General features: G+C 48.8%; 4 protein-coding genes across 5 annotated transcripts; 2 read left to right on the top strand and 2 right to left on the bottom strand.

The window, feature by feature from the left end:
- Positions 1 to 1,612: 1,612 nt before the first annotated feature.
- Vmo1 (vitelline membrane outer layer 1 homolog) lies at positions 1,613 to 5,456 on the bottom strand. The gene is made up of 3 exons (XM_050162750.1): positions 2,500 to 5,456; positions 2,278 to 2,393; positions 1,613 to 1,988 (listed from the first exon to the last, which is right to left on the bottom strand). The coding sequence occupies exons 1-3, from the start codon at positions 2,722 to 2,724 to the stop codon at positions 1,691 to 1,693; spliced, it is 639 nt and encodes a 212-aa protein (XP_050018707.1). The 5' UTR covers positions 2,725 to 5,456; the 3' UTR covers positions 1,613 to 1,690.
- Positions 5,457 to 7,516: 2,060 nt separating this feature from the next.
- On the top strand, positions 7,517 to 9,466 carry Gltpd2 (glycolipid transfer protein domain containing 2). Its single transcript, XM_050162748.1, has 3 exons — positions 7,517 to 7,858; positions 8,082 to 8,248; positions 8,333 to 9,466. Exons 1-3 carry the CDS (start codon positions 7,577 to 7,579, stop codon positions 8,868 to 8,870), a joined length of 987 nt encoding a protein of 328 aa, XP_050018705.1. The 5' UTR covers positions 7,517 to 7,576; the 3' UTR covers positions 8,871 to 9,466.
- Positions 9,467 to 12,291: 2,825 nt separating this feature from the next.
- On the top strand, positions 12,292 to 14,566 carry Psmb6 (proteasome 20S subunit beta 6). Its single transcript, XM_050162749.1, has 6 exons — positions 12,292 to 12,459; positions 12,807 to 12,874; positions 13,166 to 13,297; positions 13,416 to 13,545; positions 14,084 to 14,228; positions 14,354 to 14,566. Exons 1-6 carry the CDS (start codon positions 12,361 to 12,363, stop codon positions 14,494 to 14,496), a joined length of 717 nt encoding a protein of 238 aa, XP_050018706.1. The 5' UTR covers positions 12,292 to 12,360; the 3' UTR covers positions 14,497 to 14,566.
- Positions 14,567 to 17,968: 3,402 nt separating this feature from the next.
- On the bottom strand, positions 17,969 to 23,060 carry CUNH17orf114 (chromosome unknown C17orf114 homolog). 2 transcript variants are annotated; one of them, XM_050162698.1, is made up of 2 exons: positions 18,608 to 18,680; positions 17,969 to 18,193 (listed from the first exon to the last, which is right to left on the bottom strand). In XM_050162698.1, exons 1-2 carry the CDS (start codon positions 18,678 to 18,680, stop codon positions 18,030 to 18,032), a joined length of 237 nt encoding a protein of 78 aa, XP_050018655.1. In that variant the 3' UTR covers positions 17,969 to 18,029. The 2 variants fall into 2 exon arrangements, 1 of the variants encoding a protein (XP_050018655.1); XR_007595491.1 differs by lacking the exon at positions 18,608 to 18,680 and adding an exon at positions 22,480 to 23,060 and having other exon boundaries at positions 18,081 to 18,193.
- Positions 23,061 to 23,634: the final 574 nt, after the last annotated feature.

The following is a 23,634-nucleotide window of genomic DNA, read 5'->3' as shown; positions in this document are numbered from 1 at the left end:
CCCTACTTGCGGTCAAACTACACACACACTCACACATGCACACACATGCACGCATATGCGCATGTCTATAGCGTCTGTCTGCTTCTCTTACACCAGCCATTGGCAATTTCTCCCCCCACCCATCCCCAAGACAGGGTTTCTCGGTGTAGCCCAGACTGGCCTCGAGCTCACAGAAATGGCCTGCCTCTTCCTCCCTAGTGCTGGGATTAAAGGTGTGCACCACCACACATGGCCAAACATTTCTTTTTAAAGAAGTGAAGAATTACTTCAGTTGCTGGCAAGTGTTAGGTCTCAACAGTACAGATAACTGAGAGGCCTTTTAACGTTTCAGAGTGGCTGCCAGCTTCTCTGGAGCAGTTTCTACCTCTACAGGGTGTGACTACCCACCCTAAACTTCTCCAGCCCAGGGGCTGGGCTCCCCTTCCCCAGCTCCCCTTCCCTATACAATCCAGCCATTTTGGTTACCTGCCCTTTTCCGTCTACCCTTTGCCCTCCTGGCCTCTTAGTCTGGCTCTTCACCCTCTCTTCTCCCCTCCCCACTCTTCCTGAGGCCCAGCTCAGGGGCATGCTCACTCTGGATTCTCCCAGACGTCCCTGTCTCTGGCTACGCCCTCCCTTTTATCTACAGTAAGCCTCTCCTCTACTGTCCCCAGGAGCAGTCATGCCCTTCCGTTTTCATTCAGTAAACATTTTTTTTTAAAACATGTTGATAATGAGATAAGCATTGATTGTCACAAGGAACATCCAATTCTGAATATGGACTCCCTCCAGGGAGAGTGCAGACAGAGAGAAAAACGGCATGGAAAGACAAAGTCTTTGATGACCCTCTCTGTCTAGAAAGGCCCCTATTTGGAATTTGCATGGTAAGGGCCAAGGTAGGAAGGGGCTTAGAAACTACGGGGAAAGATTCTTTAGTCTCAAAATTCTAGAAAATTAAAGTGGAAAGCCATCTGCATTGTCGTCTGATTAGTTGCACTGGCTCTATGGACACCTCCTATCCACCTGGGGACTTCCACACCTGATGCACACTCCTCCTGGACACCTCCTATCCACCTGGGGACTTCCACACCTGATTCACACTCCACCTGGACACCTCCTATCCACCTGGGGACTTCCACACCTGATGCACACCCCTCCTGGACAACTCAAACCCGGGGACTTCCACACCTGATGCACACCCCTCCTGGACAACTCAAACCTGATGCACACCCCTCCTGGACAACTCAAACCCGGGGACTTCCACACCTGATGCACACCCCTCCTGGACAACTCAAACCTGGGGACTTCCTAACCAGGAGCTACCAATAAGGAATAGATTGGGTCTAATCACCAAGTTTCCCCATGTACAGAGGTGGGGTCTTCCATCCTGCTCCTGAATCTGAAGTCACTGATGATTCAGAAGGAGACAGCTTGGGCTCTTAAAGGGAACCTAGTATCTACAAGTGTCCTCAGAAAGCCAGGGCCAAAAAAGTTATGTTTTTAAGTTCTTCATTCGGAACTATGTGACCTCCAACCCCTGAAGATAAACCTGAACACAGGTCTTAAGCTTTGCAGAGTCAAGGAAGAAGCAAGGAGGCAGCTTCTCTCGTTTCTAAATCAAGTGACAGCAAAGACCAAGACCAAGAAGCTTTAATAGTAAGAGGCACAGTACTGGCAGGGTCCAGTGGGAGAGTGGCCGGCGGCAACAGCGTCAGCTGTTACAGCAGAATATCCTGACGTCATTAAGTGCAGTGTCATCACGCGGCCCTCGAGGCTTCTGGATTTTGGTCTGCAAGCCACAGACACCTTTGACACAGGAGTCGCTCCAATCTCCATAATCTCCCCAGCTCAGCCCAGGCCCCTCCAGCTCCACACCATCTGAGCAACGGAAGCGTACGTTGTTCACCGCAGTGTTGTCCCCAGGAAATGAAAACGGCTCCACCCGAAGAGAGAATGCCACTAGGAAGTGCCTGCCGGGACACCACAGAGGCTCGCTCCATGAGCCCCAACTGCAAGAGAAGGAGACTTCTAATTGGCTCTGTGAGCACCTCCTACCCACCAGGCCCTACCAGTACCGCATAGATTGGATCTAATCGCCTGTGTTTCCCGAGTGCAGAGGGGCGGTTTCCATCCCACTCCTCTGAAACTATAACAGAGTTTACCTCGGGAAGGAGCGTCCTTTTGCTCTAGGAGAGTGCCCTTCCCATTGGGAATTGAACCTAGAGCTTTACACACACTAGATAAATACTCTATCACACTTTTTTGGGGGGAGGGGGAGAGCGGGTCCCAAATTCCCACCTTCCAGATTGGGACTCCACAACATGCGTGTTTTGCTCTGCATTCCCTCTAGTACAGTGCAGTCGGATCCCGTTCAGAGCTGTGTCATCTCCAGGAATGCCTTGAGGGGGCTCCACCTGGGTGAGGAAGAGAGAGGAAGTGAGGTTCAGTGAGGGGATTGCCATTTTCAGCTCTGCAATCCATCCTATCTCTGTCCTTTATGAGCCAGATCTGAGCCTTCACCTTGATGGAGAACCCACTGGCAAAGTATCCATCAGGACACATCTCAGGCCAGGTCCAGTCACCCCAGGTCCCGCCGTTGGTCACATCAATGATGGATGCATATCGTTCCACTCTTATATGTGCGTGTCCACAGCATGTCACCCACAGCAGCTGCAGCAGCAGCAGCAGCTTGGCTTCAGCCTGGAACTCCATCCTGCATTTACCTGTGAACCTGGCTGCTTCCATGGATTTATATCAAGCCTGTTCCTATCAGGATTTAGGTTGTAGAACTATACCAACCCTATCCTTTCACGGCTCAGATTGCGGAAGAATGACCAGGATTAAGTGGCACTCAAAACTAATCGGCTCCGGGAACCCTGAAGATCTGATTTCCAGCAGAGGCCCCCAAGAGCTAGGGAAGAAACTGCAGTGAAAGCCATTGAGTGGAAATTAGCACCTGCCAACTACTTATTATGGACCGCTAGCTGTGGCTAGTTCCTGTAATCCTTACAATGCGTGTAGAAGATAGAAATAATATCTCCTAGTTTGTAGAGGAGAGAGCTGAGTCTCAGAAATAACAAGTGACTTGTCCCCAGTAAGCAGAGGGAAATCCCAGCACTGGAAATGGAAGCCAGGGCTGGAGACTGTAGTGGTCCTGTGGAAATCTGCCGGGAACAGGGTTAGGCAGAGACAGTTCAAGGATGAGAGGCAACTTTACAGGATGTAAAAAAGCATCAGGTTAACATAGATCAAAAGTCTGTTGACACGTAGGGGGCTGGAAAAGCTCTTTTCAAGCCTGTGGTCCTGATCCTTTGAGTCTTGTTCACCAGACCTACCCAGGGAGACAGGATCCCACTCAGCAATCCAGGTTGTTCTGAAATACAATGGGTAGCTGTCTTAGGGTTTCTATTGCTGCAATGAAACGCCACGGCCAAAAAACAAATTTGAGAGGATGGATTTATTTAGTTGGCTTATACTTCCACGGAAGGAATTCAGGACAGAAAGTCAGGCGTGGCAGGAACCTGGAGGCAGGAGCTGGTGAGAGGCATGGAGGGTGCTGCTTACTGGCTTGTTCTCCATGACTTCCTCAGCCTGCTTTCTTATAGAACCCAGAACCACCAGTCCAGGCACACATGGCCCTCCTGCAACAATCACTAATTAAGAAAATGTCCTACAGCCTTGCTTTCAGTATAATCTTATGGAGACATTGTCTTCTTCTTCCTCTATTCCTCTATTCTTCTTCTCTACTTCCTCTATTTCCTATTCCTCTTACTCCACTTTCTTCCTCCTTTACTTCCTTCTCTATTTCCCCTTTCTCCTTTTCTATTTCCTCCTTTATTTCCTTCTACCTCTCTCTTCTAATTCCTTCTCCTCCTTTATTTCTTCTTCCTCCCTCTCTTTCCTTACTTCCCCCTCTTCCTCTTTACTTCCTCTTCTACTTTCTTCCTCCTCCTCTTTCTTACTTCCTCTTCTTCCTTTCTACTTCCTCTACCTCTTCTTCCTCATTTACTTCCTCTTTCTCTTCCTCTTTCTTACTTCCTCTTCTTATTCTACTTTCTTCCTCCTTCTCTTCTTCTTTCTTACTTCCTCCTCCTCTCTCTTACTTCCTCTTCTTCCTTCTCTTTCTTACTTCCTTCTTACTTCCTCTTTTTCCTCTTTATTTACTTCCTTCCTCATCCTCTTTCTTACTTCCTCTTCTACTTCCTCTTCTACATTCTTCCTCTTTACTTCCTCTTCTACTTTCTTCCTCCTCCTTTTTCTTACTTCCTCTTTACTTCCTCTTCTTCCTCCTCCTTTTTCTTACTTCCTCTTCTACTTCCTCTACTTCTACTTCCTCTTCTACCTCCTCTTTACTTCCTATTCTTCCAGAAGAGGGCACCAGACCCCATTACAGATGGTTGTGAGCCAACATGTGGGGTGCTGGGAATTGAACTCAGGACCTTTAGGAAGAGCAGGCAATGCTCTTAACCTCTGAGCCATCTCTCCAGCCGTTCGCTTCGCTTTCCAAGTCAGGGTTTCTCTGTGAAGCTTTGGAGCCTGTCTTTGAACTTCTTCTTCCTCTGTAGATCAGGCTGACCTCAACTCACAGATATCCGCCATCCTCTGCTTGCTGAGTGCTGGGATTAAAGGCCTGTGCCACCACTACCCAGCTGAGACTTTTAAAAGTTGAGATTCCCTCCTCTTTAGTTTGTTAACATAAAACACCGATGAAGGTTGCCCGAGCAAGGTTGCCTTAAGCCGACCTTCTCCACAATTTTTCTGTCTAGACCTCCCAAGTGCTCGGATTAGCAGCAGGGGGCACCATATCCAGTGAGCTGGGAATAATTCTAAGACTTTCAGAACAGGGACTGAGGTAACTGAACAAATGGGGCTGCTCTTCCTCTGCTTCTGATATTCTTTAAGATAGGGGTTACTGTGGAGCCAATACTAGCCTGGAGCTCACTATATACCCCAGGCTGGCCTGGAACTCTTGATCCTTCTGCCTCAGGCTCCTGAGTTCTGGGATTACACCCACTTTGCCCTGGTTTACTTATATTTTTTTCACTCCTTTCCTGGAATGCTTTCCCACCTATGACCAGTAGATGGACCCCTAATTCATAAAACAAGAAAACAAAACATGCTAGATTTGTCAGGGGGCAGGGACCATCTCTGATTTACTGGCCTCATTCAGACACATTGCTCTCCTTAACAAATATTTGTTTATTTATTTATAATGCATTTGACGCAAACAATATTCCAAATGCCTAAAATGACCAAGAAAAGTAAGGCACCTGACCAGGCCTAGTGACTCCAGCCTGTGTGTGATCGCAGTGGCTCCGAAAGCTTAGGATAGAAAGTTCAGAACCAACCTGAGATATGGACCAGAGTGATACACACCTTTACTCCCAGCATTCATGAAGCAGAGGCAGGCAGATCTCTGTGAGTTTAAGAACAGCCTGATATATTGAGTGAGTTCCAGGACAGTCAGGGCTATAGAGACACACTGTCTCAAGTAAATCAATAAACCAGACCCCGTCTCAAAGAGACCCTGTCTCAAAGAGACTCTGTCTCAAAGAGACCCTGTCTCAAAGAAGCAAATAAATAAAAGGAATCAACCTGCTCAATTTAGACCTTGTCTCAAAAATTAAAAGGGAAAGGGGGGAAAAGTGGGATTTGAAGATGCTACAGCTCAAGGCTAAGTGCTTCCCTGGCACACGCAAAGTCACAGGTTCAGTCTTCAGAATACACAGAGGGAGAAGGCACCTGTCTTCATCAAAGCTTGCATTCCAGTGGGGAACACAGAAGATGCTCCCAGTGCAGCTTGAGCTGTGCTACACACACACACACACACACACACTCACATGCATACATACATACACACATGTGCACACATACATACACAAACACAAACTCACATGCACACAGAGTGCAGGGGGTTGAACCTGGAGTCTTGCACACACTAGAAAGATGCTCTACCACTGAGCCAAACTCCTCACCCTTTTGATACGTTTTTTTTTTATTTTAAACTATTTTGAATGTTTTTTTCACAGAACAAAGTTTGATTTTTATTATCTTAAAAAGTTTAATATTGTTGGGCAGTGGTGGCACACGCCTTTAACCCCAGCACTCAGGAGCAGAGGCAGGCGGATCTCTGTGAGTTCGAGGCCAGCCTGGACTACAAGAACTAGTTCCAGCACAGGAACCAAAAGCTACAGAGAAACCCTGTCTAGAAAAAAAATGTTTAATATTAGTTGGGCAGTGGTGGCACACGCCTTAAATACCAGCACTCAGGAGACAGAAGTAGGATCTCAGGAAGATCTCTGTGAGATCAAGGCTAACCTGGTCTACATAGTGAGTTCCAGGACAGCCAAAACTACAGAGAGAAACCCTGTCTCAAAAAAAAAAAAAAAAAAAAAAAAAAAAAAACAAACAAAAAAGCATAATATTTACTTAGCTTTCTGACCTGTATTTGTGCCTTCAACAATGGTTTTCTGCTCCTCAATAAGGAACGTTCACTAGATCCAAGAACACATTTACCACAAGTGGAATCACCCTATACCCTGCTAGCGTTGTTGTTGCAGGAAATGTCATGAGGACTTTAGGTCTCAGAGCACAAACTCCTCAAAGTCTGCTTGGACACATACCACATATGGATTTTGGTGCCTTTCCAAGCTTCTTGGAATAAAGATCAACAATTCTGTTACCAGGAGTTCCAGATAGCATTTTTGTTAGTCTGTATTTTAGAGAGACCTATAATGGTATGTCAAATGCTGGGCCGTTGTGAGCATCTCTAAACATTGCTATTGGAGTAGGAATGGCCCTTTTCACACTTTAAAATTTTTTAAGACAGAGTGAGGATAAGTTACGCAGGCCGGCCTTGTGCTTTTATACTCCTACTTCAGCCTCCCAAATACCTAAGGTTACACGAAGGCCTGGGCTACCATGGCCAGCCGTGAAAACACTTTTATATTCTGGGGAATCTAGTATAGGGCCTGCCATGGTAGTAGAGAGTAAAGATTGTTTTAGTGAAGGAAAGTTAATGTGGAGCTTAAAAATGAAGTCATGCCAGGAGGTGGTGGCGCATGCCTTTAGACTCAGCACTCGGGAGGCAGAGGCAGGTGGAACTCTGTGAGTTCGAAACCAGCCTGGTCTACAAAGTGAGCTCCAGGACAGGCTCCTAAGCTACACAGAGAAACCCTGTCTCAAAAAAAATAAATAAATCATAAGAATGTAAAAGAAGAACGCTGCTATCACCCCCCCCAGCAAAAGTTATTGGGCAATTGGGATCAGCTTTTCCACTCACAGTGTTATTACTCGGTCCCCACTTGAGATTTACAAAGACCCATTATCCTCAGGGTCTAATGAATTTGTGCCCAGGGTTAAAGTAGGACCCATGAGAGGCTGCCTTTTATTACATGTTAGTCCCACATGTAAAGGTAACATGTCACATGCCAAATCCCCCAGATTTTCATTAGGTTCCTCAGCCAGGCTCTGACCTCTGGGTCAAAGGCCACAGGGGAGGGGGCCTTAATAGATTAATTATTAACCATCTGCACCTCTGGACACCACAGGAGGCAAAAGCCACCACCCAGCTAGGTGAGGTGTGCCAGCAAAGGTCATGGGGGTCTCACTGACATCCCCAGCCCGGGGACGCTGGTTCTGCCATGCACTTCCCTTCGCTATCCTCACGCTGTTATTTCTCTACACCAGTGTGCGACTCTTTCATGAGTGGCCTCTTGTGTTACCGGCTCAGAGAAGTCAGCAGTCCAGCCTGTGGGAACTCGAGCCCCCTTCTCCTTCTCCAGCCCTTACCGCCTTGCTTCAGATCACCTCCGGTATCCTGACAGGCTGCAGGCCCGGGGTGCAGTCCTGCAACCCGGAGGGACCGCTACCTTCCCAGGTACGTTTGAGTTAAGGCCAGAGTCTGAGGGCTCTGAACAAGAAAACAGGGCTCCCAGACTGAGAAGCTAAAGGAGGCTCCTCGCTCGTCCCCTCTCCCTTCAGATGATAAGAAGAACCAGGAGGAAACCCGGCTAAACCGGAGGGACAATTTTTTCAGAACCCAATAGTAGGCCGAGCAGGTTAGGAACTTTTCACCCATCTCTCTTATGTCTACCTCCCAGATCGGTCCAGAGTTGACAGCCCTGGTGGTCCCGGGGAAGGAAGAGCCTCCCTGTCTGGGGCCTCAAGGAGTGCTGGGTCGTATGATGAGCCCCTTCCAGGCCTGTTTGAGCTCCGAAGGGGATGTGGAGTTGTCTCAGTATCTGGCAGGATGGAGGGAACTACTCAGGTGAGTGGTCTCCCTCCCCGAAGCCGTCTTCCAAAGGATTGGTTGCTCTTTCTCAAGTCATCTCCACCTTTCCACCACCAACAGGTTCCTAACCCCGCTTGGCTCTGTTTTCGCCTTCGCCACCAGTGAAGCCTTCGTCAAGGTGACCGCCCTCGAGGCTTGTGTGCGTGGTCCAGATGCTTTGCACTACGCGTCGCTGGCTACTATGGCGACGTGGGAGCGGCAAGCAGGACTACTGGAGCTACCCGGGACCGCGCCCCGGGACCAAGCCAGGGCCTCGGGTTCTCGAACGCTGCTTTTGCTGCACCGCGCGCTGCGCTGGTCGCAGCTCTGCCTCCACAGGGTGGCGACAGGGACGCTCGGAGGTCCGGACGCGGGCGTGCAATGCGGGGACGCCTACAGCACCGCGCTGGCCGAGCACCACCCATGGCTCGTCCGCCAGGCCGCCCGCCTGGCCATCCTCGCCCTCCCGAGTCGCAGCCGCTTGCTCCAGCTGGCGTGTCCCGGAACGACCGAGGCGGACGCGCGGGTGGCCCTGGCCCGGGCCGCCCGAGTACTGGAGGACGTCTACAACCGAACCCAGAGCCTGCTGACCCGCCATGGCCTGCTCCAGCTGGCTTGATGACCGCGGTGTGAGCGGACTGACCAGAAAGGCGTTGTTGTGGGGAGGGATCTAAGCACCAAGGACCGGGCCACCTGGCTAGCCTTCCTCCTCCGTGAGGTCACCAGTTAAGGCGAGCCCCCAGCATGGTAGAGTATGTGGTGTGGGATCCTCACATCCTCAGCCTCAAGAAGCTGCAAGGAGCAATGAGGAATAAAGAATTCTTTAGTAGCTGTCGACATAGGGCGTTATGTATGATGAACTGACCGTATCTTAAGCGGGGAAATGTGGGAAGCTGTGTCTCCCCTGTTCTCTGCATCCGAACGACTCATTCCCCAGAGCCCATTTCAGCGACTCCCATGGCTTCAGTTGCCAGCCCTAAGCCAAGTCTCCAGTCCAGACCTGTCCTCTGAGCTCCACACAGCAAAGGCAAACGCAACACAGCACACCTGAGTTCCACTCTGCCTCCGCCGGAAGTCCATCTCCCTTTGTGTTCTGTCTCCAACCTACAGCCTGTGCATCACGCCTCTCACCAAAGAGGCACTCGGCTCCACACAGTGTTTATCAAAGGTCTCCTTGGTCCACACTCCCATCCTAGTGAACAAGAAAGAGTTAACCCTTTAATATACTGACTCCGGAACTGTACCTCAGATCTGCTTTTTTTTTTTTTTTTTTTTTTTTGTCTTCGAGACAGGGTTTCTCTGTAACTTTGGAGCCTGTCCTGGAACTAGCTCTTGTAGACCAGGCTGGCCTCGAACTCACAGAGATCCGCCTGCCTCTGCCTCCTGAGAGCAGGGATTAAAGGCGTGCGCCAACACCATCCAACCCAGATCTGCTCTCTTTTGAACTCTAGAATTCTGTATATTCGGCTGGCTATTCGGCGGTTCCATTTGGGTGTCAACTAGGCATCGCACACCTAATGGGTTCAGACTGAGTTTCTAATGCCTTCTTCGCATAAAATATTCCCTCCATAGTCTTCTTAGCTCCGCAAGGAATTCTATCTTTCCAGATCCTCAGACTCAAAATCTTGTTAAACTGACTTTCAGCACACCAGCATTGGATCTGTGAAAATCTCACCATTCCCCACGTTTCCTCATTTTTTTTTTTTGTCTAAATCAAATTTATGTATCACCTGAATTATTGTAAAGTACTTGAGGTGTCTGGACCCTCATCATCCACGTGAAAGCAGAGTGTGCTCCAGACAGTGGGAGCACTCCACTTTAGTCCCAGCACCATGCAGGCAGAAACAGGCTGATCTCTGTAAGTTCGAGGCCAGCCTGTTTTGCAGAGTTCCAGGATAGCCTGAGCTACGTAGTGAGGCCCTGTCTTGAGAAAAACAAACAAAAAACAGGGTGGGCATGACAACCTACTAATAACCCCAGCAGAAGGAATGTAGAGGGGGGAGGACTGGGAGTTTAAAGCCAACACAGCAAGTTGGAGGCTTACATGAGATACTATTTAAAAAAAAAAGTCAGAAAAGCTAAACTTGCAACCCCAGCTTCTTGGGAGGCTGATACAACAGTTAACAAGCATGGTGCTTGCCTGGGCTACAGACAAGTTCAAAGCTTGCTTTGGCAGTTTAGGGAGATCCTTCTTGAAAATAAAAAAAGTAAGATAGTCCTGGGGATGTCCCTTACTGTTAGAGTGCTTGCCTAGGATAAATGCACAAGGTTTGGGCTTTGAACCCAGCAACAAAAGCAAAACTAAACAAAAATCTTAGAAAGCAATGAATTGGCAAGAGGGTTTGGGGTATTACCATGGAAACACAACCAACCAACAAAAAAATGAATACACTTGACTTCACCAAAATTTAAAATTTCATCTTTTTTTCACTTTTAGTTATTTGTTGGGGGAGGGGAGGGTGCATTGGAGCCACAGTGATTGTGTGGAGGTCAGAAGACAACGTGCAGGAGTTGGTTTGCCTTCCACCGCATGGACGGGGCACCTCTGCCGACTGAGCTATGTTACTTGGCCAAAATTTTATAATCTTATAATTTTATAATCTTGCTATAATCAAGTGGTAGAAATATACCTGAAAATCATATATGTGATGTTTCTAGTAATATATGCCTTTAATCCCAGCACTCAGGAGTCAGAGGCAGGTGGGTCTCTGAGTTTGAGGTCAGCCTGATCTACAAAGTGAGTTCCAGGACAACTACACAGAGAAATCCTGTCTCGAGAAACCAAAACAGCAACAACAACAACAAAATCCTACTTGCCTGGTGAAGGTGGTGCAGGCCTTTAATCCCAGTACTCAGGAGGCAGAGGCAAGCAGATCTCTGAGTTCAAAACCAGCTGGTCTACAGAACGAGTTCTAGGATTGGTTTCAAAGCTACTAGAAAACCTTGTCTTGAAAAACAAACAAAAACAAAAACAAACAAAACAAAACACCAAGTAACTCTTTTTTTAAGTTTTTTTTTTTCTTTTTCGAGACAGGGTTTCTCTGTGGTTTTGGAGCCTGTCCTAGAACTAGCTCTTGTAGACCAGGCTGGTCTCGAACTCACAGAGATCTGCCTGCCTCTGCCTCCCAAGTGCTGGGATTAAAGGCGTGCGCCACCACTGCCAGGCCTAAAGTTTTTTTATTTTATGTTCATTGGTGTTTTGCTATGGGTGTCAGATCCCATCTCGAACTAGAATTAAAGATGGTTGCTTGCTGCTATGTGGGTACAGGGAACTGAACCAGGGTCCTCTGGAAAAGAAGCCAGTGCTCCAACTCCTAAGTATACCTTTTTTTTAAAATGAGCAAACCTTGAATAGACATTTGCTCCAAGAAGATACACAAATAGCTCACTAGCCATAGAAATGTGCTTAACTAATAATTATTCGGGAAAAAAAATCAAAATCACAAGCTCACATGCACTAGAATAGCTATGATTAAAAAAACATAAGACAGACAGACAGAAAGATGGAATGGACGGACAGACAGACAGACGATAGATGAATGGAGGAAGAGAGAGAGAGAGGATACCGGTGCTATCGCATGAAGGTGGATACGGCAGGAGTGGTTGTCAAGTGTACAGATGCTCCAGAAAACAATTCTAGCTTCTTCAAAAGACCCAGAAAATCAGCTCCGAGCGTGCACTGCTAAGTTTGTACTCAAGAGGAATGAAAACATGCCCCAACGATTACAAATGATACTCTCTCTCGTGGGCTCTTTTAACCAGGACACAATCAGGTTCTAGCATGTCCAGCCTTTGGACACTGCACACAAATCTCTGAAGTTGGGCCTCAGTTACAACTGTCTTTAGCCTGGGGCGCCAGCAGGTCCCTGGTTGGGCGCGTCTGTAAGAGGTCCCGCCCCCGCCTCCCCTCCCTGTACCCACCCCCTTTTTTGTAATTTGACACGCTGCCGTAAGTGTTCACGGTCGCACACGGCCGGTCCGTAAGCGCCTTATGTTCCCTTCCGCCGTCCCTCAGCCTCGCTTCCCGCCCAGAAGGCCGCGGAGCGGTACTTAAGAGAGTGACGGAGCGCTTTACGACAGTTGCTTGGTGGCAGCAGTAGAAGGGGAAGATGGCGGCCGCCTTAGCTCTTCGCGGCGGGGGCTCTGCACCGGCTTTTGGGCCGGAGGCTCTCACCCCAGACTGGGAAAACCGGGAAGTCTCCACAGGGGTGAGGAGAGAGTCGGAGTTAAAACGCCTGACTCGAGGGAAAGCTTCGTGCGTTGGAGAGGGCAGTGTTGTCTTGCGAGATGGAGAAGGGTTTTTTGGATGCTGGAGTGGGGTGGTACCTTTCGTGGTGAGAGGGGAACGGTGGACCGAGCGTACGATTCTAGATCCTGGGGTTTGAGGATTGGGTTTTTTATATTTGAGGCGTTAAGCCCTCATAAGATTTTATAATGGGTCCGCGGGGCACGAATTTTGTATTATAGAATCCGGGTGAGGAGTCACTGAGGTTAGTGAATCTCGAGAAGGCGGCAAGGCTCAGCTTCACCCTTCTTACGCTTTTCTTTTTCCCAGACCACGATCATGGCTGTGCAATTTGATGGGGGCGTGGTCCTAGGCGCCGACTCTAGAACAACCACTGGGTGAGCTCAAAACAGAAAAAGTCTTCTGTGTCCCCCACCCCATCATATACCCCACCGGTCCGTCCTTACCGTCCTCAGACCACTGTGGGAAGAGACGTTTCTCCTCTACCGGGAGATAAAGATTTGTTCTCAATTCTGCTGCTTCCAGTTTCCTGCACCTTTTGGTAAAATAGGAGGTCTGGCCCCCAATCACCCTATTTTATTTCCAGAAGAACTGACGGGTACTACCAGGATTTCTCCCTGCAGCTGGAGGGAGGCAGGGGGCCTTCTCACTGTTCCGCCATCCCTCAGGTCCTACATCGCCAACCGAGTGACTGACAAGCTGACCCCTATCCATGACCATATCTTCTGCTGCCGCTCGGGCTCAGCAGCTGATACCCAGGCCGTAGCCGATGCCGTCACTTACCAGCTTGGTTTCCACAGGTGCTTGTGGGCAGGGGAGGAACAAACATCCTAAGGGATCTGGAACATAGGGCACCCAGAGGCCTGCCTCCAGGTTCTGACACTGCCTCCTCTGTGACCTTCCGACCCCACCTTCTAGTATCGAGCTGAATGAGCCTCCACTAGTACACACAGCCGCCAGTCTCTTTAAGGAGATGTGTTACCGCTACCGAGAGGACCTGATGGCGGGGATCATCGTTGCAGGCTGGGACCCTCAAGAAGGAGGGCAGGTCAGATCCTTCCGCCAGAGCACTGGAGTCACACCTTCGGTGCTCCACGCTCCTCAGCCATTCCGTGTGTCTGTCTGTCCGTCCAACCGTCCTGTTCATATATTCCTGTGGGTGCCTGCATGTAGATGCAGAGGCCTTTGTGTGGAGGCGGGGGGGGGGGGGGGGGGGGGGGGGGGGGGGGGGGGGGGGGGGGGGGGGGGGGGTGTCAGGGGTATGCTGGGAAGGTCTTCTAGTCTCTCCACTTCACACTGAACACAGAGCTCACCTTATAGCCAGGCTGCCTAGCCAGTGAGCCCTACAGCTCTTCCCCTCTGCCCCTTCTCCCACTGAAAGGACAGACATGCCTGCCTTTTACATATGCCAGAGATTTAAATCAGATACTCTTGCTTGCCCAGCAGGCACTTTGCCAGCCATTTTTTGCTTTCTCTTTCTGTCTCTACCTTGCCATAAACTTTCTCCAAACCAAAATAAAAAGGGGCAGGTGAATGCACATGTGTGGGGTACAACTGATGGCTTTTCTCCTCCCTCCCTCGGGCAGGTATACTCAGTTCCCATGGGGGGTATGATGGTAAGGCAGTCCTTTGCCATTGGAGGCTCTGGGAGCTCATATATCTACGGCTACGTTGATGCTACCTACCGGGAAGGCATGACCAAGGACGAATGTCTGCAGTTCACTGCCAATGGTGAGAATTTGGGCTTCTAGGCCTGTGGACCTCAGCCCTCATTACCCAAGCCATGCCAAGATTCCTTATTCCTTGGCATATTCTCAGCACCTAACTCCAAACCCATTTCCTCCTTTTATCTACAGCTCTCGCTCTGGCCATGGAACGGGATGGCTCCAGCGGAGGAGTGATCCGCTTGGCAGCCATTCAAGAATCTGGGGTAGAGCGGCAGGTCCTTTTGGGAGACCAGATACCCAAATTCACCATTGCTACTTTACCACCTCCCTGAATCCTAGTGTGCTAGGGTATAAGAGATATTCATACTGATGCAAAAGTTAATAAACAGTTTTGCAAAGAGATGTTTCTGTTTTGGGGTTCTTTTCTTGACTTCAGTCTTGAACTTGGTTGCTCCATTCTTTTGTGAAAACTGTCCTGAGGTTGGTGGGAACTAGAGAAGTGATGAGGGAGGTTTATAAACGCTCTGTTCTTCTATTATGATGATGATGATGATTGAATTATTTTTGATTGGTTAGGTTAATTCTTGATTTTTATGTGCATTGGTGTTTTTATCTGCATGTATATTTGTATGAGAGTGTCGGGTCCTCTGCAACTAGAGTTACAGACAGTTGTGAGCTGCCATGTGGGTGCTGGGAATTGAACCCTGGTCTTCTGAAAGAGCAATCACTGCTCTTAACTGGTGAACCATCTCTCCAACTCCTTTGTTTTTCTTTTTTGAGACTAGATCTTTCATAGCTCAGGCTGGCCTTGAGCTTGTGGTAATCCTCCTGCCTTTGCTTTTTGAGTGCCCAGTTCACCGATGTGTACCAATATATCTGGTCAGGAGTGGTTTCTGAATCTTTTTCTGTAGATCATATTTACTCTGCATACCCAGGTACCCGAGCCACCAGAATGTGGTTGATATTGGGGCTGAAGCAGTGTCTTAAGTTCAACTTAGACTGCAGTCACCTCCCCTGCTGCAGATATCATGGTGACTGCTGACCTGGAGGCTAAACTCTCCTCCCCCCCCCCCCCCCCCCCCCCCCCCCCCCCCCCCCCCCCNCCCCCCCCCCCCCCCCCCCCCCCCCGCTAGCCTCTTGGTCTCTCTTTCCCTCGTCACTTAATCTTCACACAGCAATGTGACTTCTTTGTCTTTGGGGAAAGAGGTGGGCCTTGTCTACAAGTGGAAATTAAGGTGGATGCTAGCTGGCAGCCATAAGGAGTGCGTTTGGCCATTTTTGTAAGCCACTGTCCTCTTGAAGCTGAGAATGGGCTAAGTCCCTTTAGAGCTGTCCCTGTTCAAACCAAGGACCTAAGGGAACTCAGGTGCTCAGTGGCCCTATCTTTCCAGTCTTACTTTCTCTAGTCCATTGATCAGGGAACCATAGGAGCCGCATTTACAGAGCCTGTTATGGAATAGTTCAGAGGGTAGGAAAGATGGTTCCTATGGAATCTCTCATCCCTAAGGAAGGGGAGAGGAAGACAAAATACCCTAATGAGCAAATTGGGGAAGGTTGATTACAGCACAGTCTGAGATTATCACGGCAGAGAGGACACGGTGGCAGTGTGAAGCCACTGGTTACCCTGTACCCATGAGCAGGAAGCAGTGCCACATGACTGTTTATTTATTCTGGGACTCCAGCCCATGGAATGGTACAACCTACATTTAGGATGGCTCTCTCCACCTCCGTTAACCTAACCTAGAAACTCCGCCAAGATACGCCCAGGGGTTTATTTTCCATGAAGTTAACAATATAAACCACCACAAGCGGTAAGGGCCTAATTAAGTGAAAAGAGCAGAAAAGGGATCTCTGACTCTAAACATTTAACTAAAAATACTTTAGATTTTCATGCCCATACCTGTTCTCCCTAAGCTCTCTCTCTTGAACTTAACAGTTCAGCTCTGAAAAATTTCTGAGAGTATATAGCCATCTCCAAGTCCCTGCCCTCATCTGGGCCTGCCCTTACGTGATCCTTTAGATGTTTGTAATTATGAGCCCGCGTTGCTTCTCTGGCACAGCTCTCAGGATCAGGCCAGGTGCAGAACTCGCCTTTAATACTAGGCGGAAGCAGGTGGTTCTGAGTTTGGGGCCAGCCTGGGCTACCCAGTGAGCCCCCCGGCCCGTTCTCACATTACCCTGTTTAATTTTCCTCCTAATTGCTATCTCCTGCGAGCCTGCTTGCTTTTTGTTATCTACTGTCCATACTAGAAAGTCAACTCATGAAAAAAAGGAATTCTTCCTGATGCATTGACAAGTCATCGTCACTGGCTAGCAGGAGTAGATACTACATTCTTTAAAGGATATTCTAATTTATTCTTTGACAGTTTCATACATTTATACAATATATCTTGATCATACCCACTCCCCATTGCTCCTTTTGGACCCTCCCCCCACATGTCCCTCTTCCATTTTCATGTAATATATGGCTATATCTATCTAGACAGACACACAGACACAGGCAGGCAGGCAGGCAGGTAGATAGGTAGGTAGGTAGGTAGGTAGATAGTGCATCCAGTTAGTGTTGCCTGGATGCACATGCGCATGGGGCCATCCACTGGAGCATGGGTAGCATACCAGGGACCTCACCCCAAAGAAAATTGACTCCCTAGCAACCAACAATTGCTAGTAGCTCCTCAGCTAGGAGTGGGGACTCTGAGCGCCTCTTAGACCATTCTTGCTGGAATTTTAACTGACTTGATCTTGTTCAACTTCTCTGGGTTTATGAGTTCAAAGACCATGGTGCCAAAAGCGTTTCTCAGCATTTCTTCCCATTCTCTATCTCTTAGATTCTTTTCCCTCCTCCTTCTAAGTTAAGACTTTTAAAGGTTTTATTTAATGTGTGTGTGTGTGTATTCACGCGCGTGCACACACATTCATGCCGCAGCACACGTGGAAGTCTGAGGAAAACTTTCTGGAATTGATTCTCTTTACCTTGTTAAGGCAAGGTCTAATTTGTTTCTTCCTATGCTTCGTACAGTCTTCACCTCCCATCTCTCCAGGAGTGCTGGAATTACAGCTGTACTTTGGGTACCTGGGTTTTTACAAGGGTCGCAGTGATCAAACCCAGGTCTTCAGACTTTATGCAGCAATGCGTCTTTACCCACTGAGTCACCTCCCAACACTAGATAATAAACTCTTAGCTGGGTCGTGGTGGCACATGCCTTTAATCTTGGTACTTGGGAGACAGAGACAGGCAGATCTCTGTGAGTTTAGGGCCAGCCTGGTCTACAGAGTGAGGTCCAGGACAGCCAAGGCTACACAGAGAAACCCTGTCTCAAAAAACAAAATTTAATTCTGTTTCCTGTCTTGTCCAGGCCCCAACTTCCCCTTTTGACACATTCAACTCCAAAGCCTGATTTCAGCAAACATTTTTTTTCTTTCCAAGACAGGTTTCTCTGTGTACCAGCCTTAGCTGTCCTGGAACTAGTTTTGTAGACCAGGCTGGCCTCAAACTCACAGACATTTGCCTGCCTCTGCCTCCTAAGAGCTGGGATTAAAGACAAGCGCCACCACCACCCGGCTTTTTCTATTTTTATTTTTTTTTATTTGGGGGGGTGTGGTTCAGCAAACTTAACTTTCCTATTAGTTATACTTGGGATCTACCTTGGATCCAGCATTCCCCTTTGATCATCCACTTCTGTCTCAGACTTGTAACCCAGACCTAGTCCATTTCCAGTCACCCTCACCAACACTCAACACACTTGGCGACTCTGAACAAATTTAATGAGGTCATGGCAGACTTGGGACCACTGAGAAATGTGGTGACAGAAGGTTGCTAAGACTTCCTGGAGTAAAGTTCACCCCCTGCCCCCGGTTGTCCCTTTCAGATGGTAGAGTCATTGGCTGATGCCACGTCATGCAGCTGGTGCCGGAAGGAGAGTCGAGCTTTCCGGCTTAAGTAGGCACCAGCCCCTGGGGAGGACAGTCCCCCGGTCACAATGGGGGCTACAGCTGGGCTGGGCTCTGGAGGGGATGCAGGTTCCAGGCCTAAAGGGGGAAATCAGAAGAGGAAGAAGGGTTGGAGGGGGAAGGTCAGGGTTCAGCTCCCCTAGAATAAGGCTCTAGAAGAGAGTGAGGGATGTTGGTGGCAGCACCATTCCCCGGGATGTGGTCTGAGCTGTAGAGAGACAACCTTCCAAATCCCTCTGCAGCTCAAAGGCACCCCAGTGCTTGAGGCGGTGATCTGCTGTCACCATCTTGAAATCCTTAGACTTTTAGCACAAGCTTCCATCTTTCCATTTTGCAGTAGTCTCTGCAAAATCTTCAGGTGGCCCTGAGGAGACACGAGAAATCCGCTTCCCACCTAGGCAGCAGGATCCTTTCCCTCCCCTGGTCTTAGGGTTTATCTCCCCCCCCCCCATTCATGCCAGTCTGCCCTTTTCCCCCCGTCGACCCCCATACCTGTCCCTCTTTCAGTCCCCCGCTGTCTCCGGCACCCACACCATGGGAAACACCAAGCCCCCTTCAGACCCATCTCAATACTGGAGACTGGGACGTTGGGAAGGGCCAGGAGGGCCCCAGGGAGAGGGGTGTGGTTTTCAAGTCCCCCCATCGTGGGCAAAACTACCACTTAGCTTCAGACCGCCTGGTGATTATAGGCGCCAGGAGATAGAAGGGAGGGAGAAGGCGGGGAGGAAGAGTGGGGGACTACCCCCACTCAAATACTTGTATCTGCTGCCCTCTTGATTTAGGGACTCTTATCCCCAGGCAAAAAGATGTTGGGAGGGATTTCATGACAGAGCAGGCAGAAGGGTGCCGTGACAGTGAAAATTCAGTAGAGCAGCACCTCTTAGCTGGGGGTCAGGCTGGACACTGCTGGCAATGGGGATCTGTTTTGTTTTGAATTTTTGGTAACAGGGCCCAGGGCCTCCTGTATGTTGGGTGGGGGCTTTATCACTAAGCTATCCATCCCCTCCCTATTCCCTTTTCTTTGCCTTTTAAATTTTATTTTAGGATGCAAATTCAAAGTGCCCAAGGCATACAAATTTAAAGAATTGTAAGTTTTTGACATGAGAAACTTTATCCAGAAAAAGAAATGTGTTCTCACTAAGTGGTCTGCTAACTCTTTGTGTTTGTTTTGGTTTTGAGACCGAGTCTCACAATGTGACTCAGACTAACCTGGAACCCCCGGTGGTGATTCTCCTGCCTCAGCCTCTCAGTGAGAGGATCACAGGCCTACACTGCCCTGCTGGTCCGGTGGCTTGTCCCTGTTTGTCACGTGTTGCTATTGTTTTACAGTGTGGATCTCACAGTGTTGGCCAAGGTTATCTCAACAAGAGGTGACTGCGCTGCCACAGGGATCTGAGGTGCTGTTACCATCCTGATTTCACAGGTGAGGAAGGGGTCACTAAGAGGTAGGTAACTTGCCCAAGGTCAATCATCCAGGCAGTGACCCAGAGCTGGATAGCTGCCTCTTCAAAGTCTGTCTGACTCCAGCTGGGATGTGTGTCACTCCAGCACTGATGTCCTTAGCTAGACTCAGGCTGGAACCTCTGGTCCTGAGCACCATTACCAAGTGCCTCCGCAGAGCCGCTCGCACACTGCACCATCGTTCCCGGAGGAATGTTGGGAAGCTCTGCTGGCTGCACTGTACTTAAAAGTCTAGTGGGCTTTGTTGGTTTGCTTCTTAAGATTTGCAGTGCTGGGGTTGAAGCCCAGAGTCTCATATGTGCTTGGAAAGCTAGACCACTGAGCAAAGACCCAGTAATGGGGGAGGGGGTGATGTGTTATTTTGTTTGTTTGTTTTCTGAGAGAGTTGCATGTAGCCTTGAACTCCTGCTATGCTGCCTCTGTCTCTCTATTCTTATTCTTATTTTTTTAGATTTATTGTTTTAGTATGTATACAGTATTCTGCCTGCACTTTTGCTTTTGTGCCAGAAGAGGGCACCAGATCACATTACAGATGATTGTGAGCTGCCATGTAGTGACTGGGAATTGAACTCAGGACCTCTGGAAGAGCAGCCAGTGCTTTTAACCTGTGAGCCATCTCCCCAGCCCCATGCCTCTGTCTCTCAGGTGCTGCTTTATAGGTGAGGGCTATCACACTTGGGGTTTGTTTTCTGGTAACTGAGTTGGCAGGGGTGGTGCACCCCTGAAATTTAGTGGCACTCAGACTGAAGCAGGAGGATGCTCCTCCAAGTCCAGCATGGGCTACACGGTGAGACCTTCCTGCTGCCCCCTAAAAAAAGAACCTCGTGGAAACGAAATGTGCTCATTAATTCTTCTGTCAGCGTGTCACAAGTTAGAGTCACCTGGGCAGAAGGAACTGTTATGGTTTTGGTCCCTTTAAGAGACAAGCCACGCCCACTCCCTCCCCCATCCGCTGAGGCAGGCTGATCTTCAGCTTCCAGCCTGAGCTTGCTCTCTTTTTCATATTCCTCTCAGAGAGGCAGCTTCACTTCTGCCTCTCTCCCCACTTCTCTGCTTCCCCCCTTCTCTGTCTCTTTCTCCTCTTCTCTCTCTCTCTCTCTCTCTCTCTCTCTCTCTCTCTCTCTCTCTCTCTCTCTCCCCCCCCCTCNCTCTCTCTCTCTCTCTCTCTCTCTCTCTCTCTCTCTCTCTCTCTCTCTCTCTCCCTCTCTCTCTGTCCCCCCTTCACCCTTCCTCCTCCATAACCTCCTGAATAAACATTCAACCTCACCCTGCATGTCGTGTCTATCCATGTGTCTGTCTTCTGCCCGCCGGCCATGTGTCTCCCTGCCTGGGACCAGCCATTGCTCAGGGACCAGCAGCCGTCTCTGCCTGAGGCCCACTGTCTGCCGCCACATGGCCCAGCCACCACTGCTCAGGCCACCACTCTGGGACCAGCAGCCATTTCTGCCTGGGATTGGCTGTTCCCAGAGCCCGCTGCTTGTCACCACATGGCCTGCTACCACCATTTGGGACCTACAGCATTTCTGCTGCCTACTGCTGTGGGGATCTTGCAGCATTTTTAAAAAAGAACAGGAACCTCAAGTGAGAAATTGCTCCCCATCAGACTGGCCTGTAGGCAAGTCTGGGGGTGGGGGAGGTATTTCCTTGGTTGGTGATTGATGCAGGAGGGCCTGGACAAGTGGTCCCGGAGTGTAGAAGAAAAGAAGCTGAGCAGGGCAGGGAAGCAAGCTAGGTAGCAGTGTTCCTCTGTGACTTTGCTTCAGTTCCCACCTTGAGTTACTGGCTTGGCTTCCATCGACGGACTATGACTAGGATATGTGAGCCAAATGAAAGTTCCTTTTTGTTTAACTTGAGACTATCTATGTAGCCTTGCCTATCCTGGAATTCACTATGTAGACCAGGCAGGCCTTAAATACATCAAGTTCCTCCTACCTCTGCCTCCCGAGTGCTGGAATGAAAGATGTGTGTCACCATGCCAGCTCAAGTTGCTTTTAATCTGTTTGTTTGTTTGTTTGTTTGTTTGTTTAGACAGGGTTTCTCTGTAGCTTTGGAGCCTGTCCTGGAACTAGCTCTGTAGACCAAGTTGGCCTCGAACTCACAGAGATCTGCCTACCTCTGCCTCCTGAGTGCTGGGATTAAAGGCCTGCACCACCAGCACCTGGCTGCTTTTGATCTTTATCATATCAACAGAAACCTAACTAAGACGCTAAGTACAGATATATCTTGAACACCCATATCACACCATACAGCTCCATTGAGTTTTGCACTCAGATGTTTCTCATGTGTGTGTATGCAGAGGGCAGAGGTTAACATCAGGTAACTTTATCATCCTCCATCTTATTTTTATCTTACACTTTAAATTTATTTTGTGTGCATGTTGTGTGTGTGAGTGTGAGTGTGCCACAGCATAGCAAGTGTGGATGTCAGAAGTCAACTTGATGAAGTCAGTTCTCTTCTAACACCACGTGGGTCCCAGGAGTCAAACGCAGGTGGTCAGGCGTGGCAGCAGATGACTTTACCCTTTGAGCCCTCTCACTGGCCCCCTCCACCTTAGTTTCTGAGAGAAGGGTCTCTTTACTGAAGAGACCCACCTGTCTCTATCCCCAGAAGTGCTGGGGTTGCCTGCCACCATGCCTGACTTGTGTGTGTGAGGGTCAGTGAGTATGCACACTCACGTGACTTGTGTGTGTGAGGGTCGGTGAGTATGCACTCACGGACACAGCTCCCCAGTCCCCAGGCTTTTGTGTGCAGACGGAGGCTCTGAATTCAGGTCCTCATGCTTGTACTCCAAGTACTGTATGGATTGAATCATCTCCCTAGCCTGGGAACAAATCTTCCACCGCTCTAGAAATTTCCCTTATAAAAAGCCCCTTCTCCATGTCCTGCCTCAGGCCACTCCTTACCTGATTTCCATTACTATCAGCTGGTTCTGTCGGTTTCAGTACTCCATATGAGTGTAATCACACTGTATTACTCTTTCATATCTGGTGTCTTTCAGCATAATGATTTATCTATAATAACAATTTATGTGGTTTATAGTTTATTGCAATGTACTTCAGAACACACATAAAATTCACCCTTTTAAGACACAATTCCATGGTGGTTTTTGCTATACTCACAGAGTTATATAACCATCACAACTAATTTTAGATTTTCCATTACCCTCAAGAAACCCTTGTACTCATTAGAAGTCATTCCCCATCCCTCCTTTCCTCTACCCCTGACAGCCACAAATCTACTTCCTGTTTCTGTGGACTTTTTTATTCTGAACATTTCATATTGTGATGGTTAGGTAATTTTTTTAGGCTAATCTATCAACTAACTATACTGACAAGATACTTATTGGTTATATGTTGAAGAAATATATAATACAAAATACAGGAAAAGCTGGTCCATCTTTCCTCCCTCCCCACCCACTCCAAATACTCCTCATTGTGCCTTATTGTGATTTGGCCAGAACAGGGCTTAGAGCCAAGATGGATAATTTGATTATCCACACTTTTCCCCCTTGACACAGGGGTTCTTTATGCAGCATTAGCTGTCCTAGAACTAGCTTTATATGCCTTGAATCCACAGATCTGCCTGCCTCTGCCTCTCAGATTGAAGCCATTCACCACCGCCACCACTGCCTGGCTTGATGGTCAATTTGGGGTAGGGGTGGCACAAACCTTTAATCCGGACATTTGGGAGGCAGAAGCAGGCAGATCTCTGTGAGTTTAAAGACAGACTGGTTTACAGAGCGAGTTACCGGAGGAGGCTGAAGAGATGGCTCAGCAGTTAGAAGCACTGCTCTTGAAGATGACCTGGGTTCAACTCCTGGCACTCACACAGCTGTTCCCAATCCCTGTAACTCTAATTCCAGGGCCTCTGATGCCCTCTTCTGACCTCCTTGTGTTCCTGCATGCACATGCCATACATACATACATCATGACACACACATACACACAAAATAAAAAATAAAAATAAAAACTTGCCTGAGCTTGCTGTGGTGGCTCACACCGTTGATCCCAGCACCCAGAAGACAGAGGCTGTGGCTCTCTGTGAACTCCAGGCCAGCC

The sequence above is a fragment of the Alexandromys fortis genome, unplaced genomic scaffold (genome assembly GCF_014885135.2).
Source record: "Alexandromys fortis isolate MF-2015 unplaced genomic scaffold, M_Fortis_MF-2015_v1.1 scaffold_84, whole genome shotgun sequence".
Taxonomy (NCBI): Eukaryota; Metazoa; Chordata; class Mammalia; order Rodentia; family Cricetidae; genus Alexandromys; species Alexandromys fortis.
The sequence above is the reverse complement of the archived record's forward strand: the minus strand, read 5'-3'. Positions and strand labels throughout refer to the sequence as shown.